The sequence below is a fragment of the Rutilus rutilus genome (assembly GCF_951802725.1).
Source record: "Rutilus rutilus genome assembly, chromosome: 15".
Classification (NCBI taxonomy): domain Eukaryota; kingdom Metazoa; phylum Chordata; class Actinopteri; order Cypriniformes; family Leuciscidae; genus Rutilus; species Rutilus rutilus.
In genome coordinates, this window is record NC_140220.1 from 28,569,262 (window position 1) to 28,594,472 (window position 25,211).

The 25,211-nt window shown below is 38.5% G+C and overlaps 1 protein-coding gene across 8 annotated transcripts in view; it reads left to right on the forward strand.

Annotated features, from left to right (window-relative positions):
• The first annotated feature begins 239 nt into the window (after positions 1–239).
• The window catches only part of nek1 (NIMA-related kinase 1), a 29,315-nt gene continuing 4,343 nt past the window's right edge, over positions 240–25,211 (forward strand). The window contains exons 1-33 of one of the 8 annotated variants that reach the window (XM_084431598.1): positions 240–312; positions 794–868; positions 1,319–1,458; positions 2,219–2,315; positions 3,415–3,512; positions 3,757–3,840; positions 4,005–4,072; positions 4,152–4,238; positions 5,003–5,057; positions 5,429–5,629; positions 5,802–5,874; positions 6,430–6,584; positions 6,790–6,855; positions 8,155–8,214; positions 8,834–8,881; positions 8,978–9,058; positions 9,158–9,390; positions 9,492–9,617; positions 9,724–9,826; positions 11,470–11,553; positions 11,815–11,889; positions 12,134–12,229; positions 12,321–12,476; positions 12,559–12,624; positions 12,772–13,012; positions 14,396–14,536; positions 15,291–15,461; positions 15,558–15,773; positions 15,895–16,003; positions 16,519–16,595; positions 16,818–17,023; positions 23,422–23,561; positions 23,640–23,986. In XM_084431598.1, the coding sequence (XP_084287724.1) occupies positions 1,342–1,458; positions 2,219–2,315; positions 3,415–3,512; positions 3,757–3,840; positions 4,005–4,072; positions 4,152–4,238; positions 5,003–5,057; positions 5,429–5,629; positions 5,802–5,874; positions 6,430–6,584; positions 6,790–6,855; positions 8,155–8,214; positions 8,834–8,881; positions 8,978–9,058; positions 9,158–9,390; positions 9,492–9,617; positions 9,724–9,826; positions 11,470–11,553; positions 11,815–11,889; positions 12,134–12,229; positions 12,321–12,476; positions 12,559–12,624; positions 12,772–13,012; positions 14,396–14,536; positions 15,291–15,461; positions 15,558–15,773; positions 15,895–16,003; positions 16,519–16,595; positions 16,818–17,023; positions 23,422–23,561; positions 23,640–23,986 (3,877 nt within the window). In that variant the 5' untranslated portion in view covers positions 240–312; positions 794–868; positions 1,319–1,341. Of the gene's footprint in view, positions 313–793; positions 869–1,318; positions 1,459–2,218; positions 2,316–3,414; positions 3,513–3,756; positions 3,841–4,004; positions 4,073–4,151; positions 4,239–5,002; positions 5,058–5,428; positions 5,630–5,801; positions 5,875–6,429; positions 6,585–6,789; positions 6,856–8,154; positions 8,215–8,833; positions 8,882–8,977; positions 9,059–9,157; positions 9,391–9,491; positions 9,618–9,723; positions 9,827–10,776; positions 10,864–11,469; positions 11,554–11,814; positions 11,890–12,133; positions 12,230–12,320; positions 12,477–12,558; positions 12,625–12,771; positions 13,013–14,395; positions 14,537–15,290; positions 15,462–15,557; positions 15,774–15,894; positions 16,004–16,518; positions 16,596–16,814; positions 17,024–23,421; positions 23,562–23,639; positions 23,987–25,211 lie in introns of all 8 variants that reach the window. The other 7 variants (XM_084431593.1, XM_084431595.1, XM_084431594.1 and 4 more) reach the window with 7 other exon arrangements.

Consider the following 25,211-nt stretch of genomic DNA (forward strand, 5'->3'; position numbering starts at 1 on the left):
TGTAAAGGCCATGAAAGCGGATAGTGGCCAAAGACTGCCTCTGTAGTGGCTCCATAACCGTGTACCAACCGGTGACGGTTGCTAAGGAGGAATTTTGCGCCAAACATTGACAGACAAACCTAACGGCAATGAGGATTGAGCGACATGTTTTTCACCCTATCATCTGAGACTCGACGTGAGAGCGGACCAATCAAAATCGCTCCCCTCAGTTAGCGTGTGCCGTCTGCACACATGAGACCGCCCACAATAGAAAATCTTCATGTGAGCTGCACTGATGCTGCCAGTACTCGCTCATTATTCTGAATATAGAAGGTAAGAACTGATTTATTTTGCCAACTTCTGTCTTTTATCTTGAACACATTGCAGCGCTCTGCTTTAAAGTGACTGTCAGTGTAATTTCGCGGAATTTCAATGAGCCTGCTAATTTCTCTTCACAGGTTTCATTAGCACGCTTTTAGTAGCTTATTATCATAAGTTTGGACAGCGACCCGTTCAAGGCCCCGCTAAATTAGACCTCAGCTGATGTTGTTGAAACTTTGCAATGTAATGTTTATGCGATGATGCTTCTATTCACAACATAAAGCAGCCTACCAAATCTTGATTGTATAGGTCTAATATTGTAAATGGTAAACTGTGTAAGTCAGTCCAAGTCTCAAGCAGTCTTTTTGTCCTGGTCTGTTATTTAAATGTAGGTTACAGCTTGTAGGTTTCTATGTTTTGTCAGCATTGCTTTATTATTATTGGACGACAAAGCTTTCATCAGGTTGTTAATCTAATGTATTGCTATCTTAAGGTTCTCTCTCCATCTGTCAGCCAGAATCTTTGTTTTATCCTGTGCCTTTGTACAATCTCTCACCCCCTTTAAAGGGTGGTGGGTAATGCCTCCTGACATGTCATATTTAATTCATAAGCCCACATACAGCTGTCTGGCTTTTTGCTTTTAGACTAGCTTAGTTTTAGCATTTGTCCAAGGCTGCATTGCTGTTATGTTTTATTTTTGTCCCACTACTTTGTCTAAAATACATGTCTGCCTTTGCTTCAAGTTGGAGTTTGTAGTGATTCCCAGCATGAAAAAGGTTCCCAGGTTTCTTTGTGGAAAAAGATAATAACCTTTCACTCATCAGGAGGTGCTCTGCTTGAGTTGGTTTAATAATTCCCGCTGGCCCCGTGAATGGATGACAGCCGAATATGACTTTTAAAATGCCACACCTATAGAAATATTAGAGGAAAATGTCAGTTGATTGCTCTAGTGCTATCAGATCCTTGTACTGGTTTTCTGATAATTGTATTTTCATGTGTTTTGTTCCCTCGGCCTCAGCATGAGAAATCATTTGCACAGACATGGATAAATATGAGAGGTTGAAGAAGATTGGTGAGGGGTCCTTTGGGAAAGCCATCCTGGTCAAGTCAAGGACAGATGGCCGACAATATGTTATCAAGGAGATTGGCATCTCCAGGGTGAGTTGATCATTTCTCTCTCTTAGACATCACATGGCAACATAAATGGGTATTTCAATCATTATAGGTGACATATTATGCCCCTTTTTCACAAGATGTAATATAAATCTGTGAAATTTCAGCTCAAAATACCCCCCAGATCATTTATTATAGCTTGTCAAATTTGCCCCTTTTCGGGTGTGAGCAAAAACGTGCCGTTTTGTGTGTGCCCCTTTAAATGCAAATGAGCTGCTGCTCCCCGCCCCTGTTCAGAAGAGGGCCGACCCAGCCAAAATCTCAGAAATAACCAGTAGTGAATTGCAGCCTTACAGAGAGACTCAGGAAGAGGTTGCAACTTTTAGACGCACCTGTTCATTTCTGAATGGTTAGTGGATACATTTATGTAGTTGCTTGAACCTTTGCCATTGCGTTAGAACTGGGCTTGCGAAAACCAAATTGGATTTGGAAATGGTGGCGCCGCGAAATCTGGAAATGTGCAGATTAAGGGGCGGTAACATTATGATAAGATCCCCTTTCTATGTCAGAAGTGGAGCGAAATCTGTTGCAGAGAAAGCCTTTCTAAAACAAAGTTACTGGGTTGTCACTTTTCACGTTTTCTAGGTTAGTAGATGCACCGCGGACCTGATTACAGCACTTGTCTTAAACACAGAAAAAGTCAGATTTTCATGATATGTCCCCTTACCCTAAAAACGATAGGCTATGTGATATTTGATGGGCTATCTTCCTTTATATATACATGCAGTGTTCTTTTTCTCATCAGATGTCAAACAAAGAAAGACAAGAATCACGTAAAGAGGTGGCAGTTCTGGCTAACATGAGCCATCCAAACATCGTCCAGTACAAGGAATCCTTTGAAGGTAAAGCCCCTCTCAAGGGACATCCTTATTCAGAAATCCGTATGAAGTGATATTGGAATATGATGCTTTGCTGCCCAGCTTTGCTATTATGTTGACAGGCATGTCAAACTGGTGTCTACGAGTGAGCATTTGGTCTTTGGTCTTTAGTTGACTGATCTTGATTAATCTGAGAACATTAGTTCCGGCACAAACTAGACCCACTGCATTTCTGTTCTAAAGGTTTGTGTCTGATTGATAGATTGGGGCGGTTTGCATGATCTGGAGGAGCTCCAAGCTTTTGAATTAAATTACAGAGAGGATGTCGTTTAGCTAATGATAGTTTCGGTTCATGAAGTCATGCAGTATCTCTGACATCCGGATGGCAGGCTAATTAATGACATAAACCTGGGGTGGTAGCCTATGAACGTTAATGATATTACCAATAGAGGGCAAAATGTTTGCTTAATTCCATTATAAATTTACAGTGAAGCCTAAGAGTCTAAATCTGATTTAATCAGATACTGTACAGATGCATTACCATCCCAAAAGTTGGTGTCTGTAAGATTATTTCATGGTTTTGAAAGTTTCTTATGGTCACCAGGGTTATTTTTTGATCAAAAACACTGCGAAAACAGTAAAAATGTTGAAATATTAAAATTTTAAAAAAAATTATATACCCCTGTGAATTTTTTTTTTTTTTTTTTTTGCAGCCATTTCTCTAGTCTTCATTGTCACATGATCCTTCAGAAATCATTCTAATATACTGATTTGCTGCTCAAGAAACATTTCTTATTATTATCAATGTTGAAAACAGTGCTGCTTAATTTTGTTTCGTGAAAAACGTGACATGATTGGATTCTTTGATGAATGTAAAGTTCAGAAGAATAGCTTTTATTTGAAATAGAAATATTTCAAAATTATAAATGTCTTTCCTGTCATTTTTGATCAATTGAATGTGTGCTTGCTGAATTAAAGTATTAATTTCTTTAAAAAAAATCTTACTGACCCCAGACTTTTGAACGGTGGTCTTTGTTTAAATGTCAAGAAACCACCTAGGCAGTGAACTGAAGCATTGTTGTTACTTTGTCATTGACCAGTAATGTTTCTCCCTTTTTTTCAGAGAGTGGTTGTTTGTACATAGTAATGGACTACTGTGAGGGAGGAGACCTGTTTAAGAAGATCAATAATCAGAGAGGGACTCTATTCTCTGAGGAACAGGTAAGAGGAACAATATAGAGACATCAAGTTAAGCTCTGCACCCAATAGACTGCAAATTATTAAAGCTTTAAATGTGCACTCAAAAATTGAGTACACCTTTAAATACACCACAAAATAATAGTGTAAATTTTGAATTTCTTTTATCATAAAAGAAAGAGTTATTCTTTTTACATTTGAACCTAAAGATGTAATCTTGGAATGTTATAATCTGAGGCACTGATTCCTGTCTGTTGTTTTCTGGAAGATTATTGACTGGTTAGTGCAGATCTGCCTGGCTCTGAAACACGTACATGACCGCAAAATCCTACACAGGGACATTAAATCACAGGTACACCTGTCTCTCTCTCTCTTTCTCTCTCTCTCTCTCTCTCTCACACACACACACACATTTGTACAAACATTTCCATGGAAGTACAGCATACTATACAATATCCTTATACTTTGTTTACGTAAATGTATAATACAAGATTTCTGCTTTTGTTTTCTATCAAGAATATTTTTCTGACCAAAGATGGTACCGTACAGCTGGGTGATTTTGGAATCGCTAGAGTTTTGAACAGGCAAGATATTTTTGATTTCAAAACGCCACAAGGAATGTGGTGAGAATGACCTTCATAGATAATGTGTTTGTGTGTGCAGCACCGTGGAGTTGGCGAGGACCTGTATCGGCACACCTTACTACCTGTCGCCAGAGATATGTGAAAATAAGCCATACAACAACAAGAGGTAAAGTACTTCCTGTTATGAGCCAGTGGGGTATATATAGGCAGTACAGTAGCTACATAACACCCAGTGACTCTTGTACAGTTTGCTGAATCATTAGAGTGGCGATGTCAGTTTATACGAGTTTCTCTGATCCCAGCAGCTACATATTGATCCCAGCAGCTACAGATTGATCCCAAGTTATTTGTTCCAGGACTGTTTGTAATGTGATCAGTCTGAATATTCTTAGCCACTATTGATGAACACCAGCTGTATTAGGCTACATTCACACTGCAAGCCTTAGTGCTCAATTCTGATTTATTACTTGTTATTATCAATACTAAAATCAGTTGTGCTTCCTAACATTTTTTTTGAGAACCACAATGCATTTTGTAAGGATTCTTTGATGAATAGAAAGTATAATCAAATAGAAAAGCATTTATTTGAAATAGAAATCTTTTGTAACATTATGTAAGTATATATTATATAAGACGTTACTGTCACTTTTGATCAATGTAACGCATCCTGGCTGGATAAAAGTATTAATTTATTTTAAACAGTGGTTCCCAATCCTAATTTTGTACAAAGCCATATCATTTGATATTCACTTAAGAGGATGTCATATGCTTGTGTATAATCTATATGTTTACATGTACATGTGATAATAATCCACATGTGCAACCCCAAAATTTACCCATTTGTCCCTCTTGTTTCCTATCTGTCTATTTTTTTTTTTTTTTTTTTTTTGGCTCTTTTTCCCACTGTTGTTCTGTCGGGTCTTACCCCAGTGATATCTGGGCCCTGGGATGTGTCCTGTATGAAATGTGCACGCTTAAGCATGCAGTAAGTACCTCATGTTCTCAGTAGTTGCTTCTGTGTGTGATAGAGATTTCGTGCTTATTTTGTGATGTGAATGATAAAACAGAATCAGTCCTTTCATGTCTTTTCCTATCTCACTTACCTTCTTTCATTATTTACACCATGAATATTCTAAGGAGACTAATATTTTACAGTGGAGATGCAAGTGAACTGCAACAGCTTTAAAATGGAGATGACTCTCTCCAGCTTATAAGAAATTCCACTGTTGATTCTTTTTGAAGTCTTTTTTTCCTGTATTCTTTGATATAATTGTGGGTTTCCATGATTTATGACTTGAATGAATATGGTGTAATCATTTATTAAATAGGGCCAATCATATAATGTCTTTCACTCAGTTTGAGGCCGGAAACATGAAGAACCTGGTGCTGAAAATCATTCGTGGTTCGTACCCGCCTGTTTCCGTGCATTACTCCCAAGACTTGCGCTCTCTCCTGGCCCAGCTGTTCAAGCGCAACCCTCGGGAGAGACCCTCCGTCTCAGCCATTTTGGGCAAGCCTTTTCTTGCTCGCAGGATTCACAAGTTTCTCAGCCCTCAGGTGATGCACTCAAACAGACTTGATTATCACTGTGATAAATTATATAAGTCAGTCTGTGCATTGTGACTCAGATATAACTCAGATGTTATGTAACGTTCGGATCTAATTCCAGAACACCTCAAGCATGAGTTGCAGAATTTGTTTGTTTATTATGTCCCTTTGTATGTTGCAGCTTATTGCTCAGGAATTCAGCCATTCACTTCACCTTAATCCCCCTAAAATGAGTGTGGCCCAGGGAGCACCAGGTAAACACATTCATTAATAACTAATCGTTGTGTTCAAGTGCACAGAAAAGTGTGTCACTCAAAATTTCCACCAGATTCAGGTTGCACATTAATTTGTTGTTTCCCTCTGTCTAATATTGTTAAAGAAATAGTTCACCCAAAAATGAAAATTCGGTCATCATTTACTCAAAAGAAGATATTTTAAAGAATGTCAAGAATGACTTCCATAGTATTTTTTTTCCCCACACTTTGGAAGTCAATGGGGCACATCAACAGTCAACATCATCAACACCATTACTCCAGTCATCAGTGTCACATGATACTTCAGAAATATAATATGCTGATTATATCAGAATAATACATTTTTTTTATTTTTTGTGTATGTGTGGTGAGTTGGTTCTAAATATTACCCTAAATTTTGAAGAGAAATTTTTTTTATTTATTTATTAGTCATATTTTTCATGGACAGGTTTAATGGTTATTACTGTCGCCTTGTTGAGATGTGCATGGAGTATTCTCTTGATCTCCAAATACCAAAAACCAAATACTGACGTTTTCTTCATCCTTACTCCCCAGCCAAACGCCCTGCCCCAGGCCCCATCTCCATTTCCCCAGCTCAGAAAATTACCAAGCCAGCAGCCAAATATGGAGTGCCTTTAACAGTCCGGAGACCATCTGAAGCTTTCAGGAAGGTCCCAGATGCAGCAAAGAAACCAGTCAAACTCAAGCAGGTGAGAACCATGGGAAATATTTTATTTGCTAATCCACTTGCCCATGTTTTGCCCATGCATTACCACCCATTATGTCTGAATATTAGGAGGGGCATTGAGGATCATTGTGTAGCATTCAGACATTTGTTGATGTTGTCCCGCTGTGTGCTATATATGAGAGCGAGAGACCTATTGATCCTCGTCCCCGGTGTCATGTGTTGTCCAGGCTCCCCCTCCTGCAGCAGTTCAGAGGAGAGTGAGTCGAGTGGAGGAGGAGAGGAGGAAGCATGAGGTACATCAGACAGCGCCCCCTATCTACATCCCCTTGTACAAACAACCAGTTTGATCCTCCTTATTAACCCACCTAGCCCTGAAAAAAAATACACTCTGTCCTCTAGCAAAATCTCATTTTCCCTATAAGCCGTAGACAGTTTTACCCTTATTTACCCTAAGTTCAAATCTTGCAAAGGATGATACGTCAATTATCAGTATTGTGCCTTTGAGTACTTATCCACGGGTTGGTCCTTAGCCGCGGGAACATATTTACAGATGAACATACAAATGAATGAGGACAGAGTTATATGAGAATGTTCAGAACTCATGAATAAATGTCAAAAACCTGCATCTTAACTTATGATACTCAAATGTAGTTGGGCGCTCAGGAGTAATGTTAATGAATGCTTAGTTTAATCAAGACCTCTATATTCAGTCTGGGTGAACATGCATAAGTGTCAGATGAGTTCTGAGACATGCTGCTCCTCAACCAGCGTATTCATGTCACTCACGCCGTGAGTTCGACAACATATTAAAACTAAGTAATCTTTATAGTAAGTTTATGAATAAAGGTGAAAAATAAAAAACAGGTTGAAAAATAAAACTCTATTTCTAGTTGTGTCATCTTAAATTCCAATGCGGTGAAAGTAGTTCCCGCCGCCATGGGTTGGTCCAGCAGCACTGTCGCTGTGTGTGCTTATAGTTGCTTTGGATAAAATTGTCAGCTAATTATTTAAATAAAATGATAAAGATAAGAAATAGGTTTAGTTATCACCTACTGCTGTAGTATCACAATCTAATATTCTAAACAAACATGTTCTTATGTTTTTCTCTTAAGTGAAACCTTTTTTTATCTTTTCCACTCTTTTCCCTTTTTGTTGGTGTCCTCATGCTTTTCTCCATCTGCCGTCATCCATATGGTGGGCATCTACATTTCATTTTCCTTTCCAGCCCTTTCTTTATTAACCCTTTCACCAATACAGTGTTCATACTGTAAATGTGTTTAGACCTACTGTACCTTCTGATCCCCAAGGTGTGCTAAACGGTTAATAAATGTTCAACAACGGACTCATTTTGGAACAAATATTCTTTAAATATTCTTTGACTATGTAAAAGTTAAGTTTCCTTTAAATATATGGTCATTTGACTGTTCTTGCCTCTCTTCTGTCACATGGACAGAGTTTTTAAAACAAATACAGCTTTACAACAGCTACGTCATCACTATTGCATATAAAATAAGTCATAGGAATTAAATATCACATACTTTTTTTGGTGTTTGACTCATGTCTAAAAGCATCTTGATCATGTTCTGTTTCAGGAAGTAGTGAGGAAGAAACGGATGGAGATGATGGAGAGGGAAAGGAAACAAAGAGAACAGGTGAGATGTTAATGACATCATGGAATGATTTCATGTCACATGTTTTTTACTACTGTATGTAAAAGTGATGTGTTTTTTACATTATTGCAAAGGATTTTTATTTCAAATAATTTCATCAAAGAATCCTGAAAAAAATTTACCATGATTTCCAGAAGAATATTAGGAAGCACAGCTGTTTTTCAAATGTTTCTTGAGCACCAAATCAGCATATTAGAATGATTTCTGAAGGATCATGTGACCCTGAAGACTGGAGTAATGATGCCGAAAATTCAGCTTTGCCATCACACAAATAAATTACGTTTCAAAATAAATGAAAATTGAAAGCTGTTATTTTAAATAATATTTTTTTTACAATAATACTTTCATTACTGTTATTATAATTTTTTTTATCAAATAAATAAATGCAGCCATGGTATATATATTGATTTTAAAATAACTCTAAACACTATTGTTACTGTAGTATTATTGATTGAATGAGTTCACATCAAGTTCAACAGATGGCTGCTCTGGTTTCGTTTGACGGATGGATGCTATTTGTAATATGTCTCTTGGGTAGAAAGACATTTAAAAGCCTCTTAATTGAGTCAGTTACCCTCAGTAATTGTGTTCCTCTCTGCAGATGTTGTTACTGAAGGCTGCACAGATGAAGAGATTTGAGAGAGAAAAGGTGAACTGATCAGTGCCCATCTGCAAATGGTTATTTACAATAAATTGATGTTGGTTTGATTTGTTTGTGTTAAAACTTTGACCTTTTTCATCTCAGCTGAACCGAATCAACCGGGCTCGGGAGCAGGGCTGGAGACATGTGCTCAGCTCTAGTGGAGGCAGCAGTCCTGAGCGAAAGGTACAATGGTCTTCCTTGTCTGCCATGGATCAGTCGATAAAAGCTGCTAATATAGTTGTCACTCTTACTGTTTCTCTTTCTATGCTTTCTTTCGCACAGTTTTTTGGAGGTGGTGGCATTGCAGCACCTGGAATAGGCCCCTCCCCTGTGCCTGGTCCCACCCCTGCCACACCTTATCACTTTGGCCCCACCCCTATTCCTTCTTGTGCTCCTTCTTTACCTCCAAGCAGAGCACCATGTGACCACATCCATCCAGCAGCTGAAAAAACATCCAAACCTACACCTAAAGATGGTGCTGTAGAAGGAGCCAAGGTTTCAGGGGACAATGGCAGGTGAATGAGATGAATGACAGTTTTTTTTTTTTTTTTTTTTTCTCTTTTAAGAATTATTAATTTAACATGCAACTATTTTTCATATGTTATTATCATTAAAGGACTGCTACAGACTCAGGGTCTCTGAATGGTCATGCCGGCATCCCTGTTAAGGCTGTTATCTGGAGAGAACCACGTAAAACAAGTTTCCATAACGAGCAGATTTCAAAGAACGACTATGCCAATAGGTCAGCTGTTTCTCATTAGTAATGTCTGTCAGATATTCAGTCTGCCTTCACATCTGTCAAATAGAGGGTTTTTTTAATCTTTTATCTACTTTTATCTTGTCTGTAGGTTTCGAGGTCAGCTGGCGGCAGAGAAGCATAAGCAGGTGGAAGAGTTTCTACAGAGGAAAAGAGAAGCCATGCTGAATAAAGTCCGTGCAGAAGGACAGCTGGTACGAGTCTTTTACCTCGATCTCTTCTGGTTAAAGGAATGATCTGGGTTATGTACTTTATCAACACTGTTTGTGGCAGAATGTCAGTTCTCACTGAAAATCATTTTGACTCGTCCCTCAGTTTATAGTCGGCGTGAAATTAATATTCACCCTATCTATTTTCTAAAGGCATCTTATTGAACTTATTGTGACCGGTTCATCAATGCGTACATTTTTTTTATTTGACCAAAATTTTTAATCAAAATGCCTTAACCGATCTTCCAGTAAAACAACACACTTCTCTCTGGTGACATGTGACACTTCTCCAGTCATTTAGTCTGCTTAAACCCACCCCTTTTTGCAATCGAATGCAAGTTCGCATTCAGATCTGCCTCTATCCGATCAACAAATTAAATTATGTCACTACGCAAAAATTGTAAATGGCTTATAACTGCAATGTAAATACATAATGCCAGGCTATAAACATCGAAATACACACGGTTTCAAAAGTATAGCAATGAGACTTAAACATTTATACATGTTAACAAAGAATAGTCTGTTGAAGTTGCTTAGCAGCCTTGTGTAAAGTTATATTTAATATTTGAACTTGACCGGGTATCGCTGGTAAACCCAGTGACATTTGATTAATACATGCACAGAGACCAGAAAAGGTCACGGGTATTATGTTGCTCACACGTAACCAGATGTTCATTCACCTACGTATTCCAACCTCAAAAAGAATGAGAAATTAGTTTTTGCTTTGTAAAAGAAACTGATAATTTTTGTTTTTTTGTTGATGTAATGAACCTGAAACATTTCTTTAACTCCCAGTTTAGTGGCTTAGTCTAGGGAAATTAAATGTTGAAATCTTGATTACTTCAGAATGTTTGGGTGTTCAAGTCAGTGATGGGATTGATATTCCATAAAATTATGTGGCTTTTGTAATACCGGTTTAACCAATGGGTGAATAGGGGGCTCGACAAAACCTGGCTGCCATCTTTGCAAGCTGGACAAACTCCTCCCGATGCAGGAGACCACAAGTGAACAAAGAGGAGGAGGTAGGAGCCCTGTCTGGGACCAATCAATGCTCCTCACTCATCACATCACTTGAACCCCTCATTGCTCGGTTCCTTATTTTAAGTTATGGTGTCCACCTGAAGTTGCTGCAGCTGCTCACCAGCATTTGTTATCCAGTCCCTGCACAGTGTGTTTGTGTATGTGAGCGTGACCCACCCTGAAATCCTCCAGTTCATCATTTCATTTTGTCCACATTCCTTCAGAATTACCCATTTGGTTTGTATCTATTTTTTTGTTTGATGATGTTATTCTGCTTCAGCACCCCTTGTTTTGGATCCTTCATTATTTGTACTACTTTTAAAGAGGTATGTGTGTAACTTCAGTATTCCAGCTGAAGACCATCTAACCGCTACTTTTTATGGTCCTCATCAATGGATTCAATGAATTTGATTTCTGCTGTAACTGCTCACCTCTAGTATTTCTTGAGTTTGCTGTTCCCACATTACAGCTTGAATGTTTAATGTATATTTCACCAATTCATGTACAGTATGTGACTTGTCCATATTCTTGTGTGTACATATTTGTTGGAAGGAGACAATGGGAAAAGAACAAAGATATAGATGATTTGCAATCTGTGTGTTCCTCAGGAGTACTTGACAAGATTACGACAGATAAGACTACAGAACTTTAATGAGCGTCAGCAGATCAAAGCTCGCCTCAGAGGAGAAAAGGTATATACACCCACATATACACACACACATTTTTGTATGTTTGACATTTCTGTAAACTGTAGATTTATTGCTGGCATGTCAGCTGTATCATTATACAGTATGGTTGTATAATCTTTCTAATACCCATATATCCATATTCATAATACCCTAATACCCATATATACCGATCCATATTCCCATCAAATTCAGTGTTTTTATACATTATTATATTTTGTTGGATTTTTATTTGTATTTTTGTAATTTTTGGTCCTTCTCTCTCAGTGTGACAGTGACTCAGACAGTCAGGAGTCATGTGAAGAGGCAGTGCTCAGGAGGAAGAAGATTGAGGCTTTGAAGGTTATACATTTCAATAAAAAAAAAAAAATATATATATATATATATACACAGCATAATATTTAGAATTAAAAAACTGAATGACATACTCTACCGTTCAAAAGATTGGGGTCGGTATGATTTTTTTATTTTTTTATTTGAAAGAAGTCTCTTTTGCTCACCAAGGCTGAATTTATTGATTAAAATACACAAAATATGTTACTTTAAATTTTAATACTATTTCACAATAACACTGTTTTACTTCAAGGCCCAGTCAAAGGCTCGTGCTGCTGTACTTAAAGAACAGTTGGAAAAGAAGAGAAGAGAAGCATACGAGAGAGAGAAGAAAGCATGGGAGGATCATGTATGTCATTTTCTTTCCCAATCTTTTTCTTTCTCATCTCTGCTCATCCGTCTCTTATGTGTTGTATTCTGCCTTATCTTTTGTGATAAAGCAGCTTGTTGCACGGGGAGTGAAGGCTGTTGTTGGAGCCACTCCCGCTCAGACACCTGACTCCACCCCTCAGGAAGCTGCTTCCAAAGCCACACCCTCCTCCAGACCCACCACTCCAGCCATCTCCATGACTGCTGCTCTGAAGGACGTGGGCGCGGTTAGTCATCATCACACTTCTTCTTTTATTTGCTAGCACAGCTATCTCATGGTTACTTGTTTTTTTTTTTTTTTTTTGATAGATTTCATCAGGGCAGAGTTCTCCTATGAAAGAGGACTCCCTTAAAGCAGAAACATCAGGTGTACAGGTGGGAAATGTGTAATTGTATGTGAGAAGTACTATTAATTTGAGAGAGCATATTTATTGAATAATTGCCAATGAACACTTTGTATTTCAAAGTTTTTTTGTTTTTTTATATATAGATTGTTTTTATTGTTATTATTATTATTTTTAGAGTGACAAGAAGGAGATTCTACGCAGACTCAATCAGAAGGTCCAGACCACTGAGGATGATGCTGAGAAAGATCCCACACCTTGCAGCAGTGCACCATGCCCCACTCCTCAACCAATCCAGCCTTCAGTCACAGAGGAAAGGCCACCCACAGCTGGTGATAGGAGAAAATGGGAAGCTGTAGCTCCACCCTTACTGTCTGTAGCTGAACAAACTCTGGAGGAGACCTGTGCATCTCTGGCAGGTATAAACACAACAATTTTATCACTATGTTTTTATTATTATGGCTGTGAAACACGTCTATAATTAAGTCTTGTTTATAGGGTAGGATTTTTTTTTTTTTAAGACCTAATCAAATTAATACTATGTGTCCATACAGAACAATCCTATATAATCAGGCAGAGGCACACATTTACATTTTACCTAATTAAACAGGCTACGGACTTTGCTTATCAGCAAAATGGGGTAACTGTATAAAATGCTCATTTAAAGTTTAAAATGCTCAATATGTGTTTTATTCAGTATACATATGTTTGAAATTGGTTTATGTACCAATATATCACAACATATGAATTAGAGCTAGAATAAAATTGGAATTTTACTTTGAAATGTGCAGCACATTTATTTAATTAAACCATCCCCAAATTTAAAGGGTTAGTTCACCCAAAAATTAAAATTCTGTCAGTAATTACTCACCCTCATGTTGTTCCAACCGCGTAAGACCTTCGTTCATCCTCGGAACACAAATTAAGCTATTTTTGATGAAATCTGAGCCATGTTTCACTCCTCCATAGGCTTCTATGTGACCGAAACTTGCTGGCCCAGAAAAGTTATTAAAGAGATCGTTAATATAGTCCAAGTGACTCCAGTGGCTCAATCTTAAGTATATCAAGCGACGAGAATACTTTTTGTGCGCAAAAACAAACAAAAATAACGACTTTATTCCACTATTCATTTCCTTCTCTCTCGACCTCTAGTAGGTTCGCGTAGTGTTTTTGCGCAGCGCGTCTGTGTTACACGTCACCACGTAGGCTCACTATTGGTCGACGCCGGTCATGTGTGTGTTGCGTGATGACGTGCAACACAGACGCGCAGCGCAAAAACACTACGAGGCCCAGAGAGAAGGAAATGAAAAGTGGAATAAAGTCGTTATTAGTGTCTTGGAGACGTTGCCACTGTTCTTCTGTGTTTAGTCAGTCTCAGTTTCTTCATGTAGTCCCAGATGGACTTGATGATGGTGAGATCAGATCTCCGTGTGGAGCATTATCAGTCTCCTTGTGCATACAAAAATCTCGCTGGATTATTACAATTAATGGCAAAAGGAATGTTTGGACATGTAAATTGATATTTCCTTCTGACACTACAGCAAAATATATAAATAACTAGCTTAAAACCTTATTTTTTTGTGTGTGAAAATAGTAACGTGCCTAAGACCTTTGCACAGTTCTGTACATCCTTATGCAAGTTAAAAGTTTAAATTAAATACATAGAACTTTAGCTATTGTCATGTGCCAGTGATTATACACCTCCGTAAGCCAATTGCCGACCCCTATTTTAGAGATTCATTTCAAATGAGCACAACACACATTCTTCTTAGATTTTTCTCCTCTCTGTTGTCCTATCTCAGTTTCTCAGGTGGCATCTCCAGAGACGAATTCTCCCACTAGTGGAGACAGGAAGAAATGGCAGACTGATGGTGCACCTCTTCTGTCTGTGGCTCAGCAGACACTGGAAGAAACCTGCCTTACAACAGCAAGTCAACTAGCAGGTAAACTTTCACCTCAAGATTCTGTAGTTTTTACAGCTGAACTATTTGACACATAATTATCAAATTGTCATTTAGCATTTGCTGGAAAAAAATAAAACAATGGTGAAAAACAAAAGGTGAAAGTCAATTTCTTAGCCTACTTAGAAAATGTGCTCTGAAGCACAAGTTGCTGAGACTCACAGATGCCGAGCTGACAAGTGACTGAGTTTATTATATCACTTTGCATTTGCATGACTCTAATAGAAGCAAATGTACCAACAAGAATCAAAATATTGCAGCACTTGGATGCATCTGAAAGCACACGCCATCAGCTCTCATTACATCAGCATCACATATTTATAGTGCCATCCAATGTATTCCATTATGAAGACAAAAATGTAGGTGAGCTTCAGTGGGAAATTGGTGGCTACAGCAGGCTATGATGTCAGTTTGAAAAGTGTTTTTGCTAGTCGACTAGATGCAGAATAAGACTAGTCAATTATTTGTACACATCCCTAGTATTTCCAGAGTGAATAGATTATGTACTGGAGAGCGTTTTGTTTTGTAACCATGGAGGGTGTGTTGTAATACAGTACATGCACTGGGACTCCAGCCACTCTATAGCAACCGGCTTAATAACAAACAGAGCTTTAGGTTATTTTTTAGATCTCTATTCTTCTTTCTTTGGAAAGCCAAACATCATGTGTTTTTGTTGTATACTGTAAAATAGGTGTCTTATTTATATGCAGTAAAATCTATTTTTTACTTGTTTCAGAGAAAACAGTCGGTGAAGTCATTTGCATGGATGCTTGGCAGGGGGAGGGGCTAAGGAAGGCTTGGGCGCAGAGTCCAGACTCCGAGGTTCTGAAGGTGTTGGAAGGGGCAGAGCTCCAGTCCTTTACTCAGAAACTAGATCCTGCCAGCACCAGTGACCACACACTGACTGGTGAGTCTTTAATCAGTGTGTATTTTGCTCTCATGACGTGCTGTCTTACTGACAATAGCTTCCTGTTAATCCTGTAATTCTGTGTCTTTTTATCAGAAAGCCTTAATTCCTTTGAAGAGGCGTCAGATGCCACTAATGAAGCCATACAAGTGCCTCTCCCTCAACACTGCCAGCTTGTCAGTGGCCACATCAAACAAGAAGTGACATGTCAGGAGACAGTGCCAATCATCGCAGAAGTTAAAAGTCAGGAACTAATCCCCCCACCACCAAAGGAGATAGAAAAGTCTCAATCTGGAGAAAGTGAGGCAGAGGGTGAGAATACTACACTGAATGTGATTGCATTAGACATAGCTACGTAGCCCATTTTCTGAGATTTAAATTTGTATTTTGCATTTAATGTTTTTTACAAAATCACATTTCTCTGTCCTTCCAGTGGTGGATGATATTGAGTCAGTAGTTCTGGATGAAGTCACACAGAAAACCTCACAACAGCCTCCAACAGAAGTAATGCAGGCATGGACAAATGACACTCCAGTTTCTCCGTAAGCACTTTTTTTCCGAAATGAAATCTTACAGTAACAGCACACAGGTTTGGAACACACTACTACCATTACAAATTTTGGGGTTGATAAGATTTTTTAAAAATATTTTTGAAAGAAGTTTCTTATGCTCAGCAAGGCTCCATTTATTTGATAAAAAATAAGAGTAAAAATAATTGTATATATTGTATATAAAAATAACAATATTGTATTGAATATAGCGCAACTATGCCTCCAACGGCCCGAGTATGATTCCCAGCTCAAGGTCCTTTGCCGATCTCACTCCCCTCTCTGCCCTGTGCTTTCCTGTGTGATCTGTATACTATCCAAAAAAAGGCCTTATTGCTGTGATGGTAAAACTGAATTTTCAGCAGCCATTACTCCAGTCTTCAGTGTCCCATGATTTGGTGCTCAAGAAACATTTCAAACTCCAAACCTTTGAACAGTAGTGAACATAATAACAGAATTTCCATAATTTGGATAAACTATCCCTTTAATCATTGTTTTTTTTATCTTAGGCCAGCAGAGGGCAGAGTAATACAAGCAGAATCCTCAGAGATACCGCATAGAGAGGAGAAACATCCTGAACCTGCAGGTAGTCTCAATGCAATACTAAGACACCTTATCTCCCTCTCACACAAGCATGTCTCATTATGAACCAAAGAGCTCCCGGCTTCCACTTTACACTTTTAACATTTACCTTTAAACAATGTTAAACCACAGAAGCTTTAAGAAGGCCTGTTTAAATGCAGCTCCACTGTCAAAAACAAGAACTAAATAAAGTTTTTGTTGACCTCTTTCTTTCTTTTTCCAGTAGATGAGCCTCTGTTTGTGAAGCTAAGTAGTAGTCCAGCTCACAGACGTACAATAGCATTGGCCATCCTGTCTGCCCAATCTTCATTGGAGGACTCTTCCTCCGTCACCTCGCGTTCCCGCTCCGTCTCTCCTCTGCGTTCCCGCCACCATGACGACGCTCTCCTCATCGGCCTCTCCACTGGCCTCTTCGATGCAAATAACCCAAAGGTGAGCATCGCAATTGGAACCCCACTGTACTTGTGTGTGGGTCTCAGTGTGTGGCATTTTGTCATACAATTCTATCTGTTTTCTTTCTCTCACATGTTAGTTCAGGCTGCAAAACAGTAAAGCTAAACTCTGTCCAAATCTTCAAGTACTGAAGGCTGGAATACACTGCACAACGTTTAAAATCTGAACAGATTTTAAAACACTAGGAATCATACACTTGTCCACTTTGCAATTGGTTACAGAGAAAAACAGGGCATCACACACTGACCAATCAATCAGACTTTCCGAACACAACAAACTCATGCAGAAACTTGCTTCTTTGCTCAGAGACACAACAAATGTAAATAATGTGTTCTAAAATCAGCTCAAAATATCATATATGTTTGATATCCTCCGACTAGATGGAATCATAATCTTAAGCCAAAAAAGACAAAATCTGTGCCCATCATACACTACGTGATTTTCTTACGTGAACTTTGACTTCCAAAAATTTGCAGAAAGGCTTTGACTTTTGGCAACTAGCGTCAGCACGTTCAGACTTTGAATTGGGGCAAAAATCCAGGCAAATGTGGGTAAGATTCTGTGAGTAACAGATGTACTGACCACTGATTTCTGGAGATAATATACATTTTCAAGTGAGTGTAGTTAGAAGGGTGCAGATACAGTGACTTTTCTGTGTGCAAGCCTCAGTGCCTTGAACTTGATGAGGGCAGCAACTGGCTGCCAGTGAAGTAAAACAAAGAGAGGCTTAATGTCCACTCTCTTGGGTTCATTGAAGACCAAATGTGCCGCTGCATGCTGGATCATTTGGAGAGGTTTGAATGCACATGCATTAAAGTCAGCTTAAAAGCAGTACAGTCTGGAAATGACATTCCTGGACAAAGAGTATGCTCAGATATTATGTGTCTAATTTTCCTGATCTTGCAAATCTGCAAAGAAGTGGGGTTTGACGACCAAATGAACTTCAAGGACAATATTGGAAAGGTATTCCTAGGTTCCTAGATAGGGGATTTTAATTTGAGTTCAAAGTGGTGTTCATTAATCCAGGCTGAGATGTCTATTGGGCAGGCTGAGATTCATAACGATATTGTGTCAAGAAGAGGTGGTGGCCGAGTACCGAACCCTGAGGTACCCCAGCAGTTAGCTGACATGACACCACTCTCCTCCAAGATATCCGTTTGAGGTAGGACTCAAACCAGCCCAGTTCCTATGCAACCCATTATAGAGTAGACAGAAATATTTGATAGTGTAGAATCCGCAGACAAGTCCAGCCAAAGGAAGACGGACGATCTTGAAGATGCTCCTACGGCTTCAGTGACAGATACCAGGCCTGTGAATGCCAGCTCTTAAAACCTAACTGAGTGCTGAGTGGTCTGTTCTAAAATCACATATGATCTTGTAGAAAAAGGGAGGGAATAGGGTCAAGGGGGCAGATGGTAGGATGGTTCAAGAATGTTTATAGACCTTAGCCTGGAGAGTGGAGCATTGTGGTTGGGTTGTTGTTGTTTATGAATTTGTGGTGTTAAAGGAATAGTTCACCCAAAAATAAATATTCTTTCATTAATTACTCACCCTCATGTCATTCCAAACCCGTAAGACTTTCGTTCATCTTCAGAACACAAATGAAGATCTTTTTGATGAAATCTGAGAGCTTTCTGTCCCTCCATAGACAGCTACACAACTACCACTTTGATGCTTCAAAAAGTTCATAAAGAGATCGTAAAACGGACTATTGAACGGTTTAGTACAACATTTTCTGAAGAGACACAATTGCTTTATATGATGAACAGATTAAATTTAGCCATTTATTCAAATATAAACACATCAGTTGTGGTAAACATTTGAGCTTCCGCAAGGTTAGTTCTCACACTTCAAGCAGGTTCAGTTGAGCTTCTGTTTATGTTCGCTCAACAATGTTTATATGTGAATAAACCCCTAAATTAAATCTGTTTATCATTTAAAGCGATCATGTCTCTTTAGAAAATGTGGACTAATTAATGACAGAATTATTTTTAGGGGGGGGTGATCACTTTAAGAACTGACTGTTATTTCATCTCAGGAAAAAGTGTTAAAAGTCATCAGCCATATAAATCACACCGTGGGGTGTAAAATGAGAAATACCAGGTGATAAACCAGAAAGGCCTGTAGGAATTTTCAAAGAAAAATTCTGCATAATTCTACTTGATGAAGGATATTATTTTAGTATTATTTATTTACTATTATATTATTAATTAATATTTTTATTTGAGTTAGCTTTTATTTTTGTATTTTCAGTTTTCATTTAATTTTAGTTTAGGTTTTTGTAATGTTATGTGCTTTTGGCATTTACAGTTTTTTTCTATACATCTGTTTTTCCGTTTTAGTGTTTTTGGTACTTCAACTTATGTCAGTAAGTTTTTCATCTAATATTTATATTTTATTTTACATCAGTTTTGTTTCAGTCACAGAAAACTATTTTGGGAACACTACAATAAGGTTCCATTAGTTAACATCAGTTAACTACATAAGCTAACATAAAGTAACAGTGAAAATTTATTTTAAAGTATTTATTAATTTTAGTTAATGTTAAGGTCAACATTTAATAATACATTAACATCAAAAGTTGTATCTGTTAATATTATTTAATGAGCCTGAGCTAACAATGAGCAGTTGTATTTTTATTATCTAACAATGACAAACATTAATAAATACTATAACAAATGTATTGCTCATTGTTGGTCAATGTTAGTTAATGCATTAACTGTTGTTATCTAACGGGACCCTATTGTAAAGTGTTACCACTATTTTTAATAGTTTTAGTTTACAATAACAACACTGCAAAGGACTGTGAAGAAATGTTGGTGTGTGTGTTTTTCTTAATTGAAAAATATGAGATTATTACAGCGCATAATGGAGGACCACACTACTACTATTCATCACACTGATTAGAGCAGAATCTCTTAGAAACACTAGACAAGGCGAGAGAAGAAGAGAGCTCTGGAAAGAGCTAGAGAAAGACTATAAGGAAGAAAGAGATGGCACTATAGCAGGAGAAACAGATGGCAGTCTTCGATAATGCATAGCACTTAGCACAGAATGATAGAGAAGCTCAGATTTGTATCTCATAGAGTTTTTGTTTGCGGTGATTTGTTTTCCCACAGACTGAAATTTGTGTTTGTGTGCACATAATGGTGTGTGCAAGCAGGGGTAGACATATGTATGAGTGTGGATGTGCCTCGGGGCAAATCTGTGCTGGAAGGACTGCTGAATGCGTGTGTGTGTTTGAGCTCCTGAGTGGAGCGTTATTAATGCGATTCTTCCACATCCTTGATGTGCCAGTAAACCAAAAAGACTTTGCGCTGGCCTGTGTACTTTTTTTCGCCCACCCCACAGGCGCACATACACAAATTCTTTTCTTTGCCCTTACAAAAGCACATTAACATTCACACCCATGCCCACACTTTCGCAAACACGCACGCACATTTGGCCTTTTGGCTTGCTTGCACCCAACCCTCTGGACAACTGGACAGGCAGATCACACATACATACACACACACACACACACACACACACACACACACACACACACACTAAATGCTGTCTTTCTCAGTACAGGCTGTCAGTCTGTTTAATCAGTAGTTTAGCACTCCTCTCTTCTGTCCAAGTGCGAGAACACAGTGCGTCTCTGTACTGACGGCTGTAGTGGAAATGGATGACCGCGCCGATATTAAAGCCCTCCTCTGCTCTGTGGAGACAATTTTAAGTCCCTGCTGAGTGTTAAATAGCCAAGTTGTTTTATTCCTGTGCACGATTCAGGTCGAACAACTTCGAGACTTAGAGACTGTGCTTGTGCTTGTGCATTTTTTTTATTCCAATTCAAGTTGACTAACTGTATTCTGCACATTTGTAGTCCACTTATAATGTTGGATTGTTGCACCATAAGTAATCGTAAGTTATTTTTTTTTTATGACAATGTCCAACCCTTATAATTAAAGCTTGAACAAAAAAAAGATGCACAATACCGATAGCCGATTATTCATCGGGACCTATTTTAACGATCTAAGCGCATGGTCTAAAGCGCAGGGCACAAGTTCAGTTAGGGCGTATCCGAATCCACTTTTGCTAGTTTAACGACGGAAAAAATGGTCGGCGTGCCAGGCGCATGGTCTAAAAGGGTTGTCCCTATTCTCTTAATGAGTAATGGGTGTGTTTTGGGATTTACATGCGTTAAACCAATCAGAGACTCATCTCCCATTCCCTTTAAATGCCAGTTGCGCTGGCGCCATAGCGTATTCGCTATTTACGTGACGGAATTTGATAGTGGAAAGACCGAACGCGTCTCCAGAGTGCAAATGGAACTGCTTGTGCGCGGGGTAAAAGTGCGCAAGCAGACCATCAACGGGACAACCTGGATTCCACCATATCTTTATGTACGCAGTAATAATCTTTTATATTGTAATCCTTTTATTTTAAATATTTGGCATGTTTGTGTGCTGCTGTGCGTCCCTGTGTGATTAATAAGTGTACGTGCGTTGTGGACCCGCCTATAGGCGCACATTAGGCTACTAGCTCTTTAAATAACAAAAAAATAATGATAATATTGCGCATTGACTTTAGACCAGGTTTCAGTTGGTCAATGGCGCAGTCTATTTCAGTTGCCTCAAAATAGCAACGTGCCAACAATGCGCCTGAACACACCTCGTTTTCAGACCAGACCACAAATGGGCGCAAATGCATTTGCTATTTAAACAACGCGGCGCAGGACGTGAAAATGATAATTGCGTCGGACTGAAACTAGCAAAAAAACACTTAGGCTGCGTTGCGCCGGGTGTATGATTGGGCCCATCATGTTATCTGAGGATACTGTTTTGACAGTTTGATTTTCTTATAGGCATCTCTAAAGCTGTGCATTCAAATTGTTAATTTTTTTTGGTAAAACTTTACGATAAGATCTTTTCCATTCATTAATAATATTAATAATAAGCATTAAGCAATACATATGTAAAAGTATTTATTAATCTCTGTTAGCATTAGTTAATAAAAAAAAAAAATTTTCATGTTAGCTCAGGTCCATTTAATAATATTAACAGATATAACTTTTTATTTTAATAATGTATTAGTAAATGTGGAAATCATCATTAACTAATATTATTTAATGCTGTAGAAGTAATCATTGTTAGCACTTATTTCATTACTGGATGAATCAGCATTTTTCATTTCATTTATTTATTTATAAAACACAAATAAAAACAACAATAGTTGACTATCTGCTTAGAACATACCCATATTTTTTAACTTATTTCTTTTTTCTTTTTTTTTAGATCTTATGAATGACTGATTCAATGACAAATACATTTTTAACACACTTGTTACCCACCTAGTGGCGTAACAATGTAATACAATTGTTATTTGAAGTGCCAAGTTACTTTCAAAAGGTGATTTGCTTTATTTTGATCGCTACCGTAGACATCAGTGTTTATATCTGAACTGTAAACTTTTATCCCTGTACTTCTGTGATAATTTTAATATTTATGACAAAAATAACCATACTGTGATGTTTGACATATACATGACAACTGCTTTCTCTGGGTCAGTGTGATTTTTGTCACAGGAGAATCGTTGTCATTTAGGAATTAGATTGTGTGGCTGTTTAAATCAATTTATAAGGGTTTAAGTACACAAGAAAGGAAATTCTAGGAAATGGTTTTAAATGGTTTTCTGACTGAGAACAATTTATCAATTTATTTCTTTTACTTTTTTTCTAAAAATAAATAAATAAACTCTCTAAAACAAACATGCACTTTTTCTTTTCATTTTTAAATTTAGCTTTAAATGGGACACTTTTTGCCACTGTGCCTTTAAGACTTCCATGTAAATGCCCTCTTCACATGTAAGATCGTTTAAATTTGCTGTTGGGTGTGATATAGTTGGCTCTGCCTCATCGTTCAATGACAACCTCTTTGCAAAGCCTGCATTGCATTGTGACAGGTTCACAAAACAATCCACACTGAAATGTGCTGCACAAACTGTGAAGGTCAGATGGAAACGATCAGGGATGTTGTTAAAAATAAGCTTCAAATGCTTGTTTCTAACATTAGGATCCTTCTGTCTATGCAGGGGCACAGGTGTTACAGTTCAGCACATGAGTAAACTTCCTGCACCTCCTGGATACGAAGTAGTATTTTGAACTTGTGCATATTTTTACATGCTCATGGCAATGACGACACAACCCTGAAGATTTCAGGATGAGCCATTTTTGCACCTTATTTTTAATAAACAATCTGAGTGGACTGGGGAGGGAGCTTTGCATTTGAAGTGTTACATAGTTCACTAAAGTTTTTTTGCTTCATAAGAACACGAATATTTCTTGTGTGGGTATCTGGTTTGTGATGTAGGAAATCATTTGTGTTTTGTATCAGATGTTGAGGACGTGCTCCTTACCAGACCTCAGTAAAGTGTTCAGTGTTGCTGCAGAAACTGAAGGTGCCGTCGTTCCTAACAACAACCTGGAGATTGAGGATCTGGAGGATAAAGCGGATGAGCAGTCTGAACCTGAGGAGTAAGACACACACAAAACTTAATGCCTGTGTACCTACTCACATAAAAACACCATCACTTATGACTGTCTCTGTCTCAGTGTGTATGAGGATGAAGATTTGAGGGAGCTCAGAGCATCTATGGAGAGGCTTCTCCAGGAGCAGCACAGTGAAGATGATGATGAGGATGATGAAGAGGAGGACGATGGTGGTGGATCCAATGGCAGCCCGGCCGATGAAGAGGCAGCTGTTCTTAATGGGCTGGCTAGTGCTGTTGATGACAAATGCAGTCCAGAGGAGGAGTGTTTTACTAAAATGGCTGAGGAAGAGGATGATGTTAGCCATGGTGAGGAAGAGCCAGGAGGGCCAGTTACTAATGGAATGGAGGATGAGGAAGATGAAGAGCAGAACAGCAGTGAAGGCCAGCTCAATGAGGAGTGGCAATCGGGTAAGGCAATCACGACTGCATCCATAAACAACTACAGCTGTGTATCCACGAATAGAGCACAAAGGCTGAACACATCCTCCAAAACAGGACAACAACTAACTTTATCCGGAAACACAGAGTAACAGCTTGACGCAACCACTGATATAATACAACGGTTAACTATATCCGTTCAAACAGCACAACAGCTAGATATAACCGCTAATAGAGCAATACAGCTAGACACAACAGCTAACCATATCTGCTAAAACAGCACAACAGCTAACTATATCCACTAAATCAACATGATAGCTAACAGTATCTGCTAAAACAACTCAACAGCTAACCTTATCCTCTAAAGCAGCACAGCAGCTAACTATATCTGTTAAAACAGCACAACAGCTAGACACAACTGCTAACACAGCTCAATGACTAGACACAACAGCTAATCATATCCTATAAAACAGCATAACAGCTAACCATATACTCTAAAACCACACAACTGCTAACACAGCTCAATGACTAGACACAACAGCTAACCAGTAAAACAGTAGCCTGGAAATCCAGACCTAAATCTAAAAGATGAATGGTCTGGCGTCGGCTAATGAAAATTGCCCAGCTCGAGGGGCGGCACCAAGCGTGCATTTGAAAATCTCACTGCACACAATTGCATAACACTACGACCAATCACAACAATAAACCTCAGCTACCAGCGGAGCTAACCTTATTAGACATTCTCTGATTATACTCTTACCGTATCCGGTCGGCAAAACAACAAAAAACGTCCTTCTTGCAAAGGAACGATTCGAGCGGCGTCTTCTGTTCCTGTTTTAGATAAAAAGCCTAGTCTAACTCGTTCATTGTAGCGGCCAAAGCCGTTTCAAACAACTGGTATTCATCTATAGCCATCTTGCAATGTTTACTAATGACTTCAACGTCGTCACCTGTTTAGCTCGCCTCTGGCCCGCCTATATCAGATAACCCGATGTGATTGGTGCAGCTCAGATCGAGGGGCATATTTAATGAGCATTATTATTCGACACCAGAGTAACTCGCTGAGCAAATTCAACTTGTGCTCTCGCGAGAACTCTGGATTACCAGGGTACTAAAACAGCACAACAGCTAACAATATCCGCTAAAACCACACAACAGCTAACTAGATGTGTTCAAACAGCTCAACAGCTAGACACAACTGCTAATCATATCCAGCACAACAGCTAACCATATCCTCTAAAACCACACAACTGCT